This window comes from Lissotriton helveticus, chromosome 6 (assembly GCF_964261635.1).
Source record: "Lissotriton helveticus chromosome 6, aLisHel1.1, whole genome shotgun sequence".
Classification (NCBI taxonomy): domain Eukaryota; kingdom Metazoa; phylum Chordata; class Amphibia; order Caudata; family Salamandridae; genus Lissotriton; species Lissotriton helveticus.
In genome coordinates this window covers 1284609473-1284628267 of record NC_136067.1, presented here as the reverse complement: position 1 = coordinate 1284628267, position 18795 = coordinate 1284609473, and the positions used below count along the sequence as shown (strand labels likewise).

At 45.4% G+C, this 18795-nt stretch overlaps 1 protein-coding gene across 1 annotated transcript in view; it reads left to right on the top strand.

Moving 5' to 3' along the window:
• The window catches only part of LOC144761711 (kinesin-like protein KIF28), a 982011-nt gene that overhangs the window by 612636 nt on the left and 350580 nt on the right, over positions 1 to 18795 (top strand). Inside the window, exon 18 of the mRNA XM_078646973.1 lies at positions 1625 to 1791. Within this exon, the coding sequence (XP_078503099.1) occupies positions 1625 to 1791 (167 nt within the window). The remainder of the gene's footprint in view (positions 1 to 1624; positions 1792 to 18795) is intronic.

Below are 18795 nucleotides of genomic sequence, written 5' to 3'. Positions count from 1 at the left end.
TTTACCACGCATGCCTTTGCGTTGTAATGGCATGCGTGGTAAAGGCGTTCTCGTGGTAAAAGTATGAGATGTAATGGAATGCGATGTCATTGACATTGCGTAGTAATACCCGCGTTGTAATGGCATGCGTGGTATTAGTATGCGATGTAATGACATACATCCGCCTGAATGTGGATGTGTATGCAGCACACAAGATTCCAGATCAGACCAAAAAGTGGGCTGGGTGGTTGATTCGTACATAGGGCCACCAATCCTAGGGATGTGTCTGGACACTGGACAGTATCTTGTCCTCGGTAGGTTCAAGTCCCTAAACCAGCAAATAGCTGACAATCTAAGTCTAACTTACAACTGCATGAGCTCAATTTATAGTTAAAAGTCCCAAAGCCACAGAGAATCAGTATTTGCAGGATTTTCTGACCACAAATTCCATTAAATACTTTATCAAATATATCAAGTTTCAAAATTGCCTTCATTAATCTAGAAAAGGGGCAGAAAATGTGTTGTTCCAAAGTGAGTGTTTTTTGGGAGTGTGGTGGCTCAATCACAACTGGCCCGGTGTTTCCACCCCCAGTTTTTCTTGGTGCAGGCACATCAGACAGATTTTATCATTGGAAAAACAGGCTGGTAAATTTGCTTTAAGCTTGGGTTCCAATAGCAGGCACGACTCAGCCCACGTTCTCACGTTACCATTTTCCACAGCAAAGGGAGGCATACAATTATTCACCTACCATGACGTTTCTTAATCTTCCCTTATCGAACTTCACATCCCTTTTCCTCACACAAGCCCCAGTGGGCACAAATGTATCGCCTGATCAGATTGGTTGCTAATGTGTGCCTTAAACCTCTCAGAATACAGTTTTCACTAATTCTGCCTGATAATTCTAAATCTACACAGTTATTCCCCAGTCCAGAGGCATGGTACTGGTGGGTATTGCCACCCAGTCCCGATAATTGTGGTGCGGAGTTTGCACGAAGCCAGTGCCGCATGACTCGTAATCGGGTCCTAAATTGTAAAGTTACATGTATTCACACAAACATTCACAGACATTCCCAATTACTTTTCCAGATTATTCACACATCTAAATTTAGTCCTGTAAAAATGTTGACGAGTATCCAAATGTGCACGTGTAGATTTCTATAATGCCCATTCAGCCGATTGTCTCCACAGCAGACAGTCACAAGAGGAGGTGTAGATGAATGCGTGTACATCTGAAAATGTCCTGTAGATTTACGAGTCGGATTCCCTGGGATTTTGTGCACTGTTCATCCCTAGGATGTGCCTGGCCTTCCTAGTCTGCTCTCATTTATAAATATCTGTTCATTTTATTACAGATGGCTCATTGGTGGAGGTGTGGTGAGATCACTGTCAGGCTAGTGCAAATGCGACTGATATCATATTTAATTTAAAGTATTTCCGACCTGCTAATGATTCATTATTTTGTAATATAAATTTACTTTACTGATTAATCTTGAGACATTTGTGTCTCATTATCGAGGAAAATAAAAGTTTTCATGACCGTGGTAAGCATATACTTTCGGACAAGCTCTGCATGCTCCAGTGTTTTACCTTACAGTAGCCTTAGAGTTCTTGCTAAAAATATAATTCGCCTTTTTCCTTCTTTAGCTACAGAGTGTATGATCTGCCGTGCACTGTTAATACCAAGCCTGCCTGGAAAAATGTCAACCCCCGGATCGAAGATAAGCTTCAGTTTACAGCGCCGAATGCATCCCACGAGTTTCTGAATTACCTGCAGAAGAATGCTCTGGTGGTTGATCTGTGGGGGCTGCAAGGTATTCTCCCGTAATATGTCTGTGTGATTGATGTGTTCATGTGTACTCTTCAAAGCAGTTATGATCAAATAAGCTTGAATTAACCTTAACCATTAGGAATTTGTCCGGGTAGCATTCCAGGCTATCAGTTTAGCATGTAGGAGCTCTTCGACTGAACTGCAGATCTCCCACACCCCCATCTCAGTGTCTTGCGACCCTCACGGGTGAGTAGTCACGCTTTATAAGAATCTTGATTGATTATAAATGGGAAACCATGACGTGTTGTCTGTATACTCAAAAGAGCATTCTAGCCCAACATGCTAGGCGACATCCCTCTGAATGTGCATGGTTCCTTGCATTAATATTCAGAGAAGATGTGGCCTATTAGTACAGGCATCATTGTCTCTTTTGGGGCAGGAACAAGATTGACCCCCTACATATATAGTCCTGGTTTGTAATGGCACAGATTAGTTAAAAGCAGTGGAATGAAATGGTTCATACTGATTCAGTCTTTTCACTATCACCAGACAGAGCTGGCTACTTGGTTGCAAAAGCCCTATTGTGGGCCTACCTCCCACCTATTGGTTAGCATTGATAGGCTTTATTATTACTCTCATTTGCTTGCCTCTTATGCAGCGGCATTCTTGGCCCACCTTGTGTTGTGCCTGGAACCTTGCCTCATTACCAGCCTCTTGACTGGCTGACTTGTGTTCTTCCACTGCTTTGGTTAATGTGAGAAGTTGGCCTGATATATGATGTTTCCAATTCTGGAACCACCTTGTATCAGTCCAAGCTTTCCATTATGGTGTCTGGTTGTAAGTCAACCTTGTAGACAAGCTATCTTAATGGTAGCATAGACTATGCAGCCTTAAAGGCTTAACTCAAGAGGTCGTGTTAAGCGAGCTGTTTTACCAATCACAGTCTTGTAATATCAAATGAAAGGACACCACACAAGTATATATTATAAAAATATATGTATTTATTACTTAAAATAATCCCCAGTATTCTTTATGAACAAAGGGGCACAAGCGTTAAGTCAAAAGCACAGTATAACATACAAAGTTGCACAATTATGGATGAGGGCGAGGGGCCACTCAGACCATACACTAAGAAAGTGGTATAAAAGATACCAATCGAACAGTGGTTAGGCCTAGGGCCTAGGGAATCGCTGGGAGCAGTCGGGACAAGCAATGCTGACGTCGGGAAAAGCCCGCGGGATTCGGGTGCAGTGCTGAAAGCACACGCATGCACCAATGCAAGTCAATGGTGCGTAAAAGTTAAGCAAATAGAGTTTTAGGACACTTCCGCTGAACCTAGAAAGACAAAACTTAAGACACAGACCCTAGAGGTGTGTACCAGTGTGGGAACACTGGCGTTGCAATGTTACCTCACCCACAGGAAGCGGGTGCACAGGGTCGAAGTAGTGTCGGGTTTCATCACGCTGATTCTTGGTGCTTGAAGCTGAAGATGCTGCAGGCGCTGTGAAGGAGAAGTGTCCGGTGGGATCCAAGGGTGGATCGAAGTCGAAAAGTACCTGAAAGCAGAGGGGACAGAGTCTGGGTCACTCAGCAGTGACCAGGGTGGAACCAGGATGGAACCAGGCAATGTCGGGCGCAATCAGGTGGTTGTCGAGGTGCTTCTGGCCAACGCGTTGAGCCAAAAGAAGCAGAAGGGCCCCACGCAGCACTCGTCGAGTGTGGAGGGCTGAACTTCGGTGCAAGAGTGGCTCAGGGTTGGGGCTTCTCAAACCCCGGTGTACAGCTTCGAGGGTCACTCGTGGGCTGCACGGTCAGCGTCTCGTGGTCTTTTCAAGATGGCGTGCCCCACGCTTCCAGTCACCTCCACGGGTCTCAGCTCTGCAGGGACTGTGCATCGGGCTGTTAGAAGGCAGGCAAGCTTGATCTCGTCGATCTCTGTCGCTCGAGTTCCGGCGGGAACTGCAACAAAGCAGACGTCGAGGGCTGGATGGTGCCTGTTTCCACAGGACCACAAGGGAGATTCTTCAGTCTTCTACGTTGAGTAGGATGTCGAAGGGTCCAGAGTTTCGTTTCTTATGTTTCATCAGGATAATCTGAAGTGCATTGGCACTGCTCCCACTCTTATTCGAATCTGGGGGGCTGGATTACCTGCTAGGTCCCCTCCTATGGGTGGGACCCAGGAAGGGGGTGGATACACCCCTTTCCTTTGATCCAGGCCGGACTGGGGCTGGTGTGCCCCAGAACTGGTTTGACCGGATTATGCAAGGGGCAGCCTTGTGCTCCCCATGCAGTGTCTGGTTTCTTTCAAACCTCCCTGCTACAATCCACTATCTCCTGTCTGGGGGGGTGTGACACCTCCCTGCGACAGGAAACCCTTTGTCCAGGCCCCTTTGGCTGAGTTTCGGTCAGCTTCAGGGGGTCAGACTTGTGTCTGTGGCAGAAGCATCCATTTTGTGGATCTGAGGCCCTTTTAGAAATTAACCGCATTTCAGTAAAGTAACATGTCTTACCTCCAGGTTTTTGGATGCTCTCTCCATATACTCAGCCATCCTGGAGCGGAGACCAAGTACATAGTCCACAACATCTAGCTTAGGCTTTTTGAGAGGTAACTCCCATCCTTCCTTCACCAAACATAGTGGACCCCTCACAGGGTGGCCAAACAAAAGTTCAAAAGGGCTGTTGCCAACCCCCTTCTGTGGGACCTCTCTGTAAGCAAAGAGCAAGCAGGGTAAAAGGATGTCCCATTTCCGCCTGAGCTTCTCTGGTAAACCTTTTATCATTCCCTTGAGGGTCTTGTTGAATCTCTCCACAAGCCCATTGCACTGTGGGTGATAGGGTGTGGTAAACTTGTAGTTTACTCCACACTCCTTCCACATTGCTTTTAGATATCCAGATATGAAGTTTGTACCTCTGTCTGATAACACCTCCTTTGGGAAGCCCACTCTTTAGAAAACTGCAATGAGGGCTTTTGCCACCACAGGTGCTGTGGTGGTCCTTAGGGGAATTGCCTCTGGGTACCTGGTGGCATGATCCACTACCACCAGTATAAATCTGTGCCCAGATGCTGTTTGAGGATCCATGGGACCCACAATGTCTATTCCAACACGTTCAAAGGGCACCCCCACCACAGGTAGTGGTATCAGGGGGGCCTTTGTTGTGCCACCTGACTTACCACTGGCTTGGCAAGTGACACAGGAGCGACAAAACTCCTTGACATTTTCTGACATATGAGGTCAGTGAAAGTGTGGAACAAGCCTGTCCCAAGTCTTGTTCTGGCCTAAGTGTCCTGCAAGGGGAATATCATGGGCCAATGTGAGAAGGAAACCCCTAAACTTCAAAGGTATGACCAACCTCCTGGTTGCACCAGGCTTGGGGTCTCTAGCCTCTGAGTAAAGGAGTCCATCATCCCAATAAACTTTATGGGCACCTTGAGCATTCCCTGCAGCCTCATCAGCAGCTTGCTGTCTGAGGGGTTCAAGTGAAGGGCAATCTAATTGAGCCTGCCCCAGGTCTGCCCTTGAGGGTCCCCCTGTCCCCAGAAACTCAACCTGATCAGGCTCAAGTTCCTCAGAGACAGTCTCCTCTTGGACTGCAGAATCAGTTTCCTCTGAAATCTGATCCTCAACCTGGGGCAAGGGGGAAGACAACGCCTTAACCCTCTTGCTCCTTCTCTTGGGTTGTGGTTGGTCTATTGTTCCAAGATCCACCACTGGTTCAGGAAGGCACTTCTTAGCCTGAGTCCTTGTCACTGCAAGGACATGTGCTGAAATCCCTAGCATTTCTGCATGAGTCCTGTACTCCACTTCTGACCAAACTGAGCTTTCAAGATCATTGCCTAACAGACAGTCTACTGGGAGGTCTGCACTCACAACAACTTTCTTTAGGCCATCTACCCCTCCCCAGGAGAAGTTCACAACAGCCACACTATGGGAAGTAGTGGAGTTGCTTGCATTGGTCACTAGGTAACTTTCACCTAGTACAATCTGTCCAGGGTCCACAAAGTCAGGTGTCACCATAGTGACACTGGCACATGTGTCCCTGTAGGCCTGAGCCAGTTTCTCATTTATCAAAGGCGTCTGCCTATATTTGCCCAGGTTACTGGGACTCACTGTAGTGGACAAAGCTAAGTCCACATCATATAGGAGAACTGCCTGAGTAGGGATTCTGACTAGGCCAGATTCCATCTCAGTACCCAAGGTTAACCCAACTATACCCTTAGGTTGTGTACCACCACTGTTAACTGTACTAGGGGGTGCAGGTGCTTTAGGAGCTACAGTGGTGGGGACTGGATTTTTCTTGGTGCATTCACTGCCCCAGTGTGAAACTGATTTGCAGGTATTACACCAAGGTTTCTTTGGGCCATCATTCTTCTTTTTCTTGTTGCCATTTTGGGAACCACCCTCCTTATTACTAGTTTGGGGGCCTGAAGACTTCTGGTCCTTTTCTTTATCTTTCTGATTTCCACCCTTCTGGTCTGTTTTCTTCTGGTCACCACCTTGGTTCTGGGGTTTCTGCTTAATCCTTGTTCTGACCCATTTGGCTGCCTTCTTTCCCAATTCTTAGGGAGAGGTCAGATCAGTCAGTCAGTCAGTCAAAAATTTACTTTATTTGGTATTTCACAACCATAAAGCATATGTGTACAAAAACAATTTAAAATAGCAAACATATAAAAGTTCCTTTAGTTAAAAATGCATTTTCTCGTTCTTTAATTTACAAATTAACCCAGACATTGTCGGTGGTCTGTTTCTACTTTATGAAGCTGGGTCTCTACAAAGTTCATGAACTTTACCCCGCGGCATATTAAAATATTTGAACCTGCTCCCATCCATCTGGCCACAGCTTGCCTGCAGGTACGGATCTGTAGTATGTTAAAAATCGGTTTCAGTAAAATGTTCCTCTTTTCTTTAGAAGACTCACACGTGCACAGGAGGTGGCACAAGGTCTCACTGTGATAATCACATAATCTGCATCTTTGTTCCTGATGTGTGACCTTCCATGACGGGATCAAGTCTTTTGAGAAATGGTTGCCCATTCTAAAGGCCATAAATTTTATTTTTAATGATAACCGGAAGTGCGCAGTAAGATAGGGCTGAGGTTTTAATCGTTTGTACGAGTTTAGGATAGTCCATGCATGACGACGTTTGGCCAAGGTCTTTTTATCTTCTACCAAAGATAAGGCTTTTGCATTTAGCTTGCAAATCTTTTTAAAGGATGTTGTTTCCGGAGGATTGTTCCAGATCTCCACTAATTTGAGGGTGTCTAATGATGCACGCAGATCGTTGCCCCATGAGTTGGGTTCCTGTTGGTCGTATTGTTTTTTAATTTCTTGCCAACATAAGTTGTTTAAAGATCCTATTTCCGATAATCTCAATTTCCAGCACCATTTCACTAGGGCTGCTTTCCTTTGGTATATTTGATTTTGCAAACCAAATTCCAGCCTTATTTGGGCAGGGGCTGCTACTTTGTATAAGTGGAAAACAGATTGGTATATTTTTGTCTGGAGTACGTTTAGAATAGCTGCTTCTTTCCCATGCCATATTTCCAGGCCGTATGAGAGGGATGGTAGGGCTTGGGCTGCCATTACTTTTAACAGGTGGTCATATGATGGACATTGCAAATTCTTTTGAAGAACTCTATAAGCAAAACTCAGTGATTGTGCTTTTGCGGCGATAATTTTTTTATGATCTGAGAGGGACATGTTTTTACTTATTGTAACCCCCAGATATTTATAAGCAGTTGTTTCCTCAATGAGTTTGCCTTTAGTATGCCATTTGAAAGATTTTCCACTGGTGCCTGTCAATCTCACCACCTTTGTTTTTTTGATATTTAATTCCAGACCTTTTCTCTCGAAATAGTCTGTTAGCTCCGATATTGCTCTTCGTAAGCCTGTTGGTGTTTGGCTTAAAACTACAATATCGTCCGCATATTGGAGGAACTGGATGTTTTCATTAGCCAATTTAGGCGGATGTCCGTTAACATTCTTGAGTTGATCTTTCAAATCGGCCAGATATATATTGAAAAGGCTTGGGGAGAGCACGCAGCCCTGTTTAAGGCCATTAGTTATTTCTTGTTCTGCAGAAATTCTTCTTCCATCACCCAGTTTTACTTTTGCCCATGTTCCACTGTATAATGCCATTATTGTTTCCGTCAGTGCAGGCGGGAGACCCCAGTGGTTCCGTTTTTCCCAAAGGCGTTTTCTGGGAACTCGGTCGAAGGCGGATTTCAGATCTATGTAGCAGGCTATTAATCCTATCTTCCTTTTCCTTGCTCCTTCGATTAGTAGTGACAGGGCTGACAAGTTGGTTAAGCAGCCCATGCCTTCCCTAAAACCGGTTTGGAAATTGGGTATTATTTTGTAGTCCTTAATCCATTGTCGTAGTAGAGACAGTATACAAGATGAAAAAAGCTTTGCCTCCACATCGATTAGAGCTATTAGTCTATAGTTGCCGGGTTCCATTCTACATCCACTTTTATGGAGAGGGTGGAAGATGTTTCCTTGCCAAGACAGTGGGATCTTTTTTCTTTGTAAATGTAGTTAAACAATGGTGTCAAGTAATTTGCCCAGAAGTCGATGTCTTGTCTGAATAAGGCATTTGGCATTCCATTTGGGCCGGCCGCTCCCTCCGCTTTTAGTTTCCTTATTAGGCTGGTTAGTTGTTTGGTGGTTGTCAAGGGCATTTGTTCCTCTTGTGCCGTGCCTTCAGGTTGGTTGTTTTTCCACTGTCCGAAAACTTTTTCTTTTTGTTCTTGGTCTTTTTTTGGGTTATTGGATGTTACTGTATTAATTGGGTAGCTGTGGATGTTATACAAGTTGTTGATATATGCGGCCCATGTTTTTTCACTTATTCCTATGTTAGGTTGATCACCTGCTCCTTTCGATAGTTTGTTTATTATTTTCCAAAATTCTCCGCTGTTTGGTAGTTTGCTTGTTCTTAACAGTTCTTCCCAGATTTCCTCTGTGTAAGATTTTTTTGCTTTTCTGCAATCTTCTTTGTATTCTTTCCTCATTTTTTGTATAGCGATATTATCTACTTCTTTTCCTAACCTTTTTTCTGCGGCCATTGTTCTTAATTTTTTCGCAATTTCTCTTTTCTTGTCTCTTAGATTGAAGTTATACCACAGATCTTTACATGCTTTGTGTCCATGAATTACCGGTGTTTTTATCGCGAATTTTCCTAATACGAATTTATGTAAGTTCTCCCACTTAGTTATGGGTGATTGGTTTTTTATGACATTCATGAGATTTACTTGTTCCAATACTGAGTCCATTATTTCCTTTTTTATTGGGCCCTTGCTTTTGATTTTCTTCAATTTGTATGTCCCCGGAATCGCGGTTAGAAATTCTAATTGCGTTTTCTCTTCAATGATTTTCTTCATTATTGTCTCTTGTGGGTAATGGTCGCTCTCTGGACGAATTTGTATTCCAAAATAATCAATACTCTTTTTTAGTTTGTTCCTTACTAAGGTGAAATCAATTGTGGAATTCCTTTTGCCGCTGGAAAAAGTGATTTTGGCAGGTATATCTCCCTCCATATTTCCGTTTAGGATAATTAAACCTAGAGGTTCCAGGTCACCCCAAAAATTATGTGTTTTATCCTTGGTCCATTTAGCTTTTATTAGGTTACAGTTAAAATCGCCGGAGATGAATATCTTGTGTGATTGATAAGTTCTGCATAAGGATTTTATCAAATTTGTTAAAATAAGAGCTTTACTCTTTTTTGTAGTCCTGTCTGGGTGTATATATATGTTTATAATTATTAAATTCCATTCTGGACTTTTTTTACCTGCTTTCGACTCTATTTTGATCACTTGTAACCAGTTTTCCCCTGCGTCGAGCAGTTCAGTTTTCCAGTCTAGATTGTTCGTAATAAAGATGGACAGGCCTCCCCTTGGGTGTCCATACTTTGCCATTTTTTCTGCCAGTATGTGATGTTCCTCGTATCCCATAATTTGCTTCGGGGTTAAATTCCATGTTTCCTGAAGTAGTATTATTTCGAATTTGCTCAGGTAGTCTATTGTCTCTTGATCTTGGGACATTTCTTTAAAACTGTGTACGTTCCATGAGCAAATCCTTATTTTTGTTTCTGGTTTTGAGAGTAGATTGATGTTTTGTCTTTGTTTTTTTTGTATTGGTTTACCTACATCAGGATCGGTGAGAGTTTAATGCCTGTGCCATCCAAGACCAGTCTTTGTATTCCTTCTGACCCTGGAATTGCTGCTTTATTTTGGTACTGCTCCGATCTTGTTCGGAAATTGATGTGTTTCTTGCTCCCTTCAAGATTGATTGGGTTTTTTCCTTTACGTTGTTAGGTTGGGGAAATGTATTACTTAGTAGTGGAAATGGATATTTTATTGGGGTGTGACGCTCTAGAGTTATTCCCCAATCTGAAAAATGATTTTTGGCTGAGAAAATAAGATCTGCTATTTCTTTTGATACCCAGGTGGTACTACTTATTTCCATTTTTGTGTCTTTGTTTCCTTGGATGAATTCTAGGGCTTTTAGGTCGCTTGTTGTTATTCCCCTTAATTTTGGTATCACTTCAAATAATCGCAGGATATTTCCTCTGTTCAGTGTATCTGTATTTCCTTTTGTTTGATATTCCGGCTTGAACAGTAATATACATTCTGTTTCCATACTATCCGATTCGGGATGTCGGGTTTGATAGACTCTCCTATTTCCCTCACTAGGATCAAATCGAATATGAGATATGTTATCATTCTGGCAGACCGTGGTTGTTGGATCCGATTGAATGTAATCTACCATATATGCGTCTTTTATAAGGCGTTTTTCTTCTCGACCTATTAGTATATTGTTTACGTTTTGCCCTATTTTATCATTTGACTCATTTTCGAGAAAGTCTCTGCAAGTTCTTCCTTTATTTCCTGCCGTGATAGTTAGACGAATGTTCGGTTCATTCACTTGGTCTGCCTGTATTTTTTGTCTGTTCTCGTATTCCATTTTTTTCTGATTGAATGATGGGTTTCCCCCAGTGTGCCAACTTAATCTTTTTTGCACTAGAGTTTCACAAACCCTTTCTTGCATGTTTTCCTGTGTTTTTTGTTGATCTGTGGCCTCTCTATGAATTGGCTTTAGATTTTCATTTGTGTCGATGTTTTTGTTTAAAATTGACTTTTCCTCATCTGTTGATTTCCCTTCTATAATTGATGGTATTTTGATCTGATCTAGAGATCTTGTTAGTTCTTCTGCCTCATCTGTGTTTTTTTCTTTATTTCCATCCTCTCTGGTAGGGATGTCTATAATCTGATTAGTTGGGGCCTCTTTTGTCTTTTGTTCGAAAATGGCGAAGAATTGTTTTACCTGCTTACTTTTGATAGCTTTTTTTCTCGCCTTCCTTGCCCGTTTCCGTTGTCTTTTGGTTAGGGGTTCTGACATGCCCGATGAACTCATTGTTTTGTTTTCCTCCAGGCCTCTCTTTAGTGGTTCATTTTTATCTGTGTCATTTAAAGTTTTTTCTTCAAAAATGTGGATGGTTCTCTTTTGATTTACGATTTTATTGGCCTCTATGGCCTCTATGTTGAGGTCATCACCTTTGTTGATTTTCCCACATGTTGCTACTAGTATGTCTTTCAAGATGTCTGGGAGGGTTGCTAATTTATCTATTATTTCCTTGCAGATGCAGTTTTGGTCTGTTAGTTTCTTTTTCCATTGTTTTTCTTCCTCCTTTTCTTTTATGAGGTATAGCGAAATTTTTTCCAGTTTCAAATTTATTCCCGATATGTGGGTTGCAATTAGGTTCATTAAGTCTACCTGCACGTCAAGTTTATTAGATTGGAAATTCAGTGCACTAGTTGCTTGTTGTAGACTTTTTAGAAGCACATCCCCCCAGAGTGTAGACTTTCCTTCAGTTTGTTGTGACCGTACCCCTGTTGTCCTGTTTAAACTTTCGGAAGAAGAAATAGTTATAGGGTGTGCGTCTTTTATTGGATTTTTTGCTATGCCAGAGACCTGGCTTTTATTTCCTGGTTGTCTGATTGGGCTTGATATAAGGATTATTGGGGAGGATGTTGACTTCATTTTCTGTCCAGTTACTTTCCTTGTACCCATGTTTTCGTGATGTTCTAGTTTGCTCAGATTTTCGAGACTCAGGTGCGTTAAATCGGCTTCCTTGTGGATGTTTTCTTCAAGCATTCTCCGCAATTCTGTTTCTTCGAAGATCGAGAATGATTTTGACCACTCAGTCTTTTGTGCGTTTTTCTGCAGATTTGTTTGAGATCCCAAATTACTCTGCATAATGTGTACTGAATTATTTTCGTTGACCTCATCTGATGTATTGTTTGGTGTTAACTTTGTTTCATTGCAGGGTGCGTGGACCTGTGCCGTTGTTTTTATCAGCCAATTTTTTATTGTTGATTTCTCTTTGAAATTAGGACTCATACATGTTTCCGAGTCATTGCTCATCTTGCGTTTTTTGTGTGATGAAGTCAGACTAGTTAGTTTTTTTTTACTTTTTTGGAGTTTTACACCGTTGCTGTTATTTGGTGTTGTTCCCCCTCGCTCTTTTAAGAACTGAAAATTGTACGTCATTTTATCACCCCCGAATTTGAAAGGTTCGGCTGTGGAGGTATGAGCCTGATCTAAATGTTCATTCCCGGTTGGCTCTTCTGGATTGTATTTGTTCCCTTGTTCTTTTTTCCCTTTTACTGTCAACCTTCTTTTTGCTTTCTGTATTCGAGGCTGACGGATTTTTCCTGACCGCATCTTCAATGCTTCAATTACCAGAAAATAATTTTTTCCTTCCTACTCCTGTCCCGCGTTGTCTTTCCAAGGGCTTCCCTGGCCCGTCTGCCACTTAAGCGACAGCTGCCGTCAAGGGAGAGCACTTTAGAAGTATGATCCGGGATTGGATGGATGGTTGTGTAGAATGGTTATTTTTTTTTTTTTTTTTTGCAAGAACGATGGGAGTATAGCTCTAAGTTAATACAAATTGGACTCAGTTTTTAATGGATAATTCAGCTTTCACAGCTCAGAGGGCACAGAGGATTTCCCGGTACCCAAGCTCCTCTGCCACTCCTCTGACAAAACTCCTCTGCCACTCCTCTGTCTTAGACTGCTTTAAACTACTTAAAATGACTTAAATTGTCATTAGGTTGATTAAAATTGCTACTGCTGCTGTCTCTTGCTGCCTCTCCACGGCAGCACAAAAGCTCTACAGCTCAAACAGCGACACCACAAACACCAGCGGCGCTAGCTTACGTTACTTGCCTCGTTCTTGGCTCGGCTTTCAAGGTTTCCTCTGCTCCTCTGCTGACAGCTACCGCCGGGTGCTTTGCTGTTTGGTGGTTTCTGCTTCGATGATTCTGCGGAGCGCTACGGCCTGCAAGCGGCGGGCGGCAAGCGGCTTATGGACAGAACACACTTGGCTCGTACTCAGCCGCGGCATCCAGCCATGGTTTTGAGGAAAACGCTGCTCCCACTGCCGCCGCCGCTGCCACTTCTCAGCTCTCAGTTCTCAGCTCTCTGTGAAAATTCTCTGGTGCTGCTCACTGGCACCACTCAAGGCAGCGTAAGCATCACACCTATTGTCTTGGAACAGTCCTTGTGAATGGTTTCTCTGCTCCACCGGTTTATTGTCTCAGTATCTCGTGTCCTAAGCCTCTTGGGGGTGCTTTGCCTTACTATAAGGCTCGTCTTCTCAAAGGAAACGCCTAGTGTCACTTCGCTAGTATGGCTCCAGGCCGCTGCTACCACGCCTTCAAAAATCCCCTTCAAAAATCCCCTCTTCAAACTCGAAAGGAACTCAGAGGGCCCCCCGGCGCCACATCTCCTCTGCCAACTTCAATGTCCTAAGCTCTCGCCGTCACCGTCACCGCCGCTGTCCTGCAGCTTCACGGTGCCTGCTCGCGCCACTTGCCCTCGGTTCCCAGTGTCTCCAAAATCCCCTCTGCTGCTCCACTGACAGCCGCCACTGACAGCCGCGTTGGGCGTTGGGCGTCCGGCGTCCGGCGTCTGGCGTTGCCTCGGTGGCACTACGGGGCACTACGGGGCACCACGACCTCCACGACCGGCAAGCGGCTACCTCGCACCTCGCACCTCAGCCACAATTCGGTGAGAAACGCTACCGCTGCCGCCGCCGCCGCCGCCACCACAGCCCTTTCGCAGCGCCTCTGCTTCTCTGCACTCTCCGGCACTGCTCACTGGCGCCACCTCTGCTTCCTGTCTTGGGAAAGGTGAGTGCCAAACAAAGAGAGGTCAGATCAGAGTCAATAAGGTACTGATGCAACAGCTGGTTCTGACAGTTATTAAGGATCTGCTCTCTCATTATAAGATTGTACAATCCTGTATAGTCTGAGACTTTACTTCCCTGCAGCCAACCCTCCAGAGCCTTAGTGGTACAATCAACAAAATCAGTCCAGTCCTGAGTCTGTGCTTTTTGGGTGTCTCTGAACAACAACCTGTATTGCTCAGTGGTTAGGCCAAACCCTTCAATAAGAGCACTCTTCAGAACAGAGTAGTTTTTGGCATCCTCAGGTCTAACTGTGAGGAGCCTATCCCTCCTTTTCTCAGAAAGGAGTACCACAAAATTGCAGCCCACTGATCCTGAGGAACCTGCTGTACCATGCAGGCTCTCTCAAGTGCAGTCATCCATTTGTGGATGTCATCCCCTTCCTTGTAGGGGGGCACAATTTTTGTCAGGTTTCTATTATCATAGCTCCTGTCTTTCTCTCTAGGAATTATGCTGCCACCAGTGGCATCTAAGCCACACAACTTTTGCTCTCTTGCCAAGGCAAGTCTAGCTTGAGCCAGGGCTACCTCCTCCCTCTCTATCTGGAGTTTGACAGCCCTCATCCTGGCTCTATGTTCTATCTTCTGAGAGGAAGTCATCCCTCTCTGAGATTCTCTTGAGGCACTAGAAATGTGAGAGTCCCCTGATGGAGATCTCACTCTTCTGTTGCCTGGGAGAATGATATTTTGGGATCTGGGGAGGTGCTGGCCCTCTCCATTCCCGAGTAGGTTTAAGTTGGCCTGGTTAAGCCTGGCAACTATAACCTGGCTACCCCTCTGATCCTGATTTTCTGGGTCCTCTACATCTGAGTCCTCCTCCTCCTCCTCTTCCTCCTCTTCTTCTTCCTCCTCTGGAGTGGTATCAGTTACAGGGGGGTTCACTCCATCTCCTGAATCTAGGGGAGCTGCACTCGCCTTAGCTAAGGCATCCTGTTCTAGAATGGCTATCAGGGTAGGAATGGTGGGACCTCTTCCCCTTTTTAGCCCTCTTGATATGCACAAGGCACACAAGTCTTTGTGGCTAAGTTTGTCATAGCTGGAAGTTGCCTGGGTAAGGTCAACTGTCACAGGCAGAGAGCTTGGAGTCGCACCTGTTATGTTATGTTATGTTATGTTATATTTATTTTTATATAGCGCACGGCTACTCAAAAAGAGTGTCCCGGCGCTTTAATAATGAGACCTACGATGAAATAACACAACACAATAAAAAAAACAGAGTGGAAAACACAATAAAAGAAGAAGGCAAGAAAAAAACCTAAAGGGCAAACAACCAGGTTTTTAAACCTTTCCTAAAAGCAAGTAGGCTAGTGGCTCCCCGGAGTGTCAGAGGCAGGGAGTTCCACAGCTGTGGCGCCAGCAGTCCAAAGGAGCGGCCTCCGATACGGGCTCTTTTTACACGCGGGACCGTCACCAGGAACAGCGATTCTGATCTGAGAGAGCGGGCCGGGTGATAGAAGGCGAGTCTCCTTTGGAGATACTTCGCACCCACAGCATGGAGGGCTTTATAGGCCAAGGTTAATGCTTTAAAGGCAATCCGCTTGCGGATAGGCAGCCAATGTAAGGTCTGCAGAAGACCCGCAGCACTGGCTCGCCTATTTAGGCCATAAATGGCTCTCGCGGCCGCATTCTGCACAACCTGGAGCCGCTGCAGCAAATACTCTGGCAGGCCCAGGTAAAGGACATTAGCATAATCCAGCCTAGACCCGATCAAAGCCTGCACGGTCAGCTTCCTATGTTCTTCAGACAAAAGGGGTAAAAACTTCCTCAGCATCTTCAGGAGGCCAAAACAAGTGCCCGTCACCCCAAGGATCTGAGATCTCAACGTAAGACCCTTGTCCATCTTGAGCCCTAAGTTCTTAGCTACTAGAGATGGACAGGATGGTGGAAACATGTTGACGGGCCACCAGGCTTGCCAGTCAGGATCCGACGCACACCCGAAGAAGAGTACCTCAGACTTCTCTGAATTGCACTTGAGGCCGCTCAGATGAAACCCTCTAAAGACAGCCTCCAGGCAGTCCCGGATACTCTCTCCATTAAAATCTCCTCCCCTCTGACACGAGAAGAGGAGCTGTGTGTCGTCGGCATAGGACACGATCCGGGCCCCGAACGACTCCGCCAATGCCGCCAGAGGGGTCATAAAGATGTTAAAGAGGGTCGGGCTCAATATAGAGCCCTGCGGGACCCCAACTCCCAGTGGCGGCATCACGGCCGAGTCCGGGGCGGCCCAGACCGTTTGTCGGCGGTCAGCTAAAAAAGATCTGTGCCAGACATGACTGCTAGTGAGGTGTAAGTGGTGCACTTACCTACACTAAGTGTTTTCCTACTGTACCTTGCTAGTGAGTTGTAGTCAGGGTGTGCTAATCCCTTTAATGTACAACTACTAAGTTCAGTAGAACTTAATATGCTAAGCTTTTGATTTATATGTACCTAAGGTACTTGATGTGATCTTTCAATTTGATAAAAAGATTGCAATGGTAAAACAACAGCAAGCTCAAATCCGCACCGCTGCGCACCAATGTGAGAAGTTGGCCTGATATATGATGTTTCCAATTCTGGAACCACCTTGTATCAGTCCAAGCTTTCCCTTATGGTGTCTGGTTGTAAGTCAACCTTGTAGACAAGCTATCTTAATGGTAGCATAGACTAAGCAGCCTTAAAGGCTTAACTCAAGAGGTCGTGTTAAGCGAGCTGTTTTACCAATCACAGTCCTGTAATATCAAATGAAAGGACACCACACAAGTATATATTATAAAAATATATGTATTTATTACTTAAAATAATCCCCAGTATTCTTTATGAACAAAGGGGCACAAGCGTTAAATCAAAAGCACAGTATAACATACAAAGTTGCACAATTATGGATGAGGGCGAGGGGCCACTCAGACCATATACTAAGAAAGTGGTATAAGAGATACCAATCAAACAGTGGTTAGGCCTAGGGCCTAGGGAATTGCTGGGAGCAGTTGGGACAAGCAATGCTGAAGTCGGGAAAAGCCCGCGGGATTCAGGTGCAGTGCTGAAAGCACACGCATGCACCAATGCAAGTCAATGGTGCATAAAAGTTAAGCAAATAGAGTTTTAGGACACTTCCACTGAACCTAGAAAGACAAAACTTAAGACACAGACCCTAGAGGTGTGTACCAGTGTGGGAACACCGGCGTTGCAATGTTACCTCACCCACAGGAAGCGGGTGCACAGGGTCGAAGTAGTGTCGGGTTTCGTCACGCTGATTCTTGGTGCTTGAAGCTGAAGATGCTGCAGGCGCTGTGAAGGAGAAGTGTCCGGTGGGATCCAAGGGTGGATCGAAGTTGAAAAGTACCTGAAAGCAGAGGGGACAGAGTCTGGGTCACTCAGCAGTGACCAGGGTTAAACCAGGATGGAACCAGGCAATGTTGGGTGCAATCAGGTGGTTGTCGAGGAGCTTCTCTCCGCTGTCACATGGGCTCTGGGGCATCTACGAAGTCCAGGAGCAGGTCACGATCTGTCCCACAAAGGCTCTCGCCGTCGGCACTGTCGGCTTCAAGATTGGAGCAAACAACACTTGGCAAAAGCAATCCACGCGGAACCAGGAGATTGCTTCTCACTCGGACCAGGAGGGTCAGAGTGGGTACTCCTTTTCAGGGGAGTGGGTGCTAATCTGGAGCAACCAGAATCACAAGTCGTATTTCGTTTTTCGTCGGCACAGGGGCCACAAGCCAGCTGGCAAGGGACTTGCCAACGCGTTGAGCCAAAAGAAGCAGAAGGGCCCTACGCAGCACTCGTCGAGTGTGGAGGGCTGAACTTCGGTGCAAGAGTAGCTCACAATTGGGGCTTCTCAAACCCCGGTGCACAGCTTCGAGGGTCACTCGTGGGCTGTACGGTCAGCGTCTCGTGGTCTTTTCAAGATGGCGTGCCCCACGCTTCTGGTCGCCTCCACGGGTCTCAGCTCTGCTGGGACTGTGGATCGGGCTGTTAGAAGGCAGGCAAGCTTGATCTCGTCGATCTCTGTCGCTCGAGTTCCGGCGGGAACTGCAACAAAGCAGACGTTGAGGGCTGGATGGTGCCTGTTTGCACAGGGTGGTCACTCCTTGACCACAAGGGAGATTCTTCAGTCTTCTACGTTGAGTAGTATGTCGAAGGGTCCAGAGTTTTGTTTCTTATGTTTCATCAGGATAATCTGAAGTGCATTGGCACTGCTCCCACTCTTATTCGAATCTGGGGGGCTGGATTACCTGCTAGGTCCCCTCCTATGGGTGGGACCCAGGAAGGGGGTGGATACACCCCTTTCCTTTGATCCAGGCCGCGCTGGGACTGGGGCTGGTGTGCCCCAGAACCGGTTTGACCGGATTATGCAAGGGGCAGCCTTGTGCTCCCCATGCAGTGTCTGGTTACTTTCAAACCTCCCTGCTACAATCCACTATCTCCTGTCTGGGGGGGTGTGACACCTCCCTGCGACAGGAAACCCTTTGTCCAGGCCCCTTTGGCTGAGTTTCGGTCAGCTTCAGGGGGTCAGACTTGTGTCTGTGGCAGAAGCATCCATTTTGTGGATCTGAGGCCCTTTTAGAAATTAACCGCATTTCAGTAAAGTAACATGTCTTACCTCCAGGTTTTTGGATGCTCTCTCCATATACTCAGCCATCCTGGAGCGGAGACCAAGTACATAGTCCACAACATCTAGCTTAGGCTTTTTGAGAGGTAACTCCCATCCTTCCTTCACCAAACATAGTGGACCCCTCACAGGGTGGCCAAAAAAAAGTTCAAAAGGGCTGTAGCCAACCCCCTTCTGTGGGACCTCTCTGTAAGCAAAGAGCAAGCAGGGTAAAA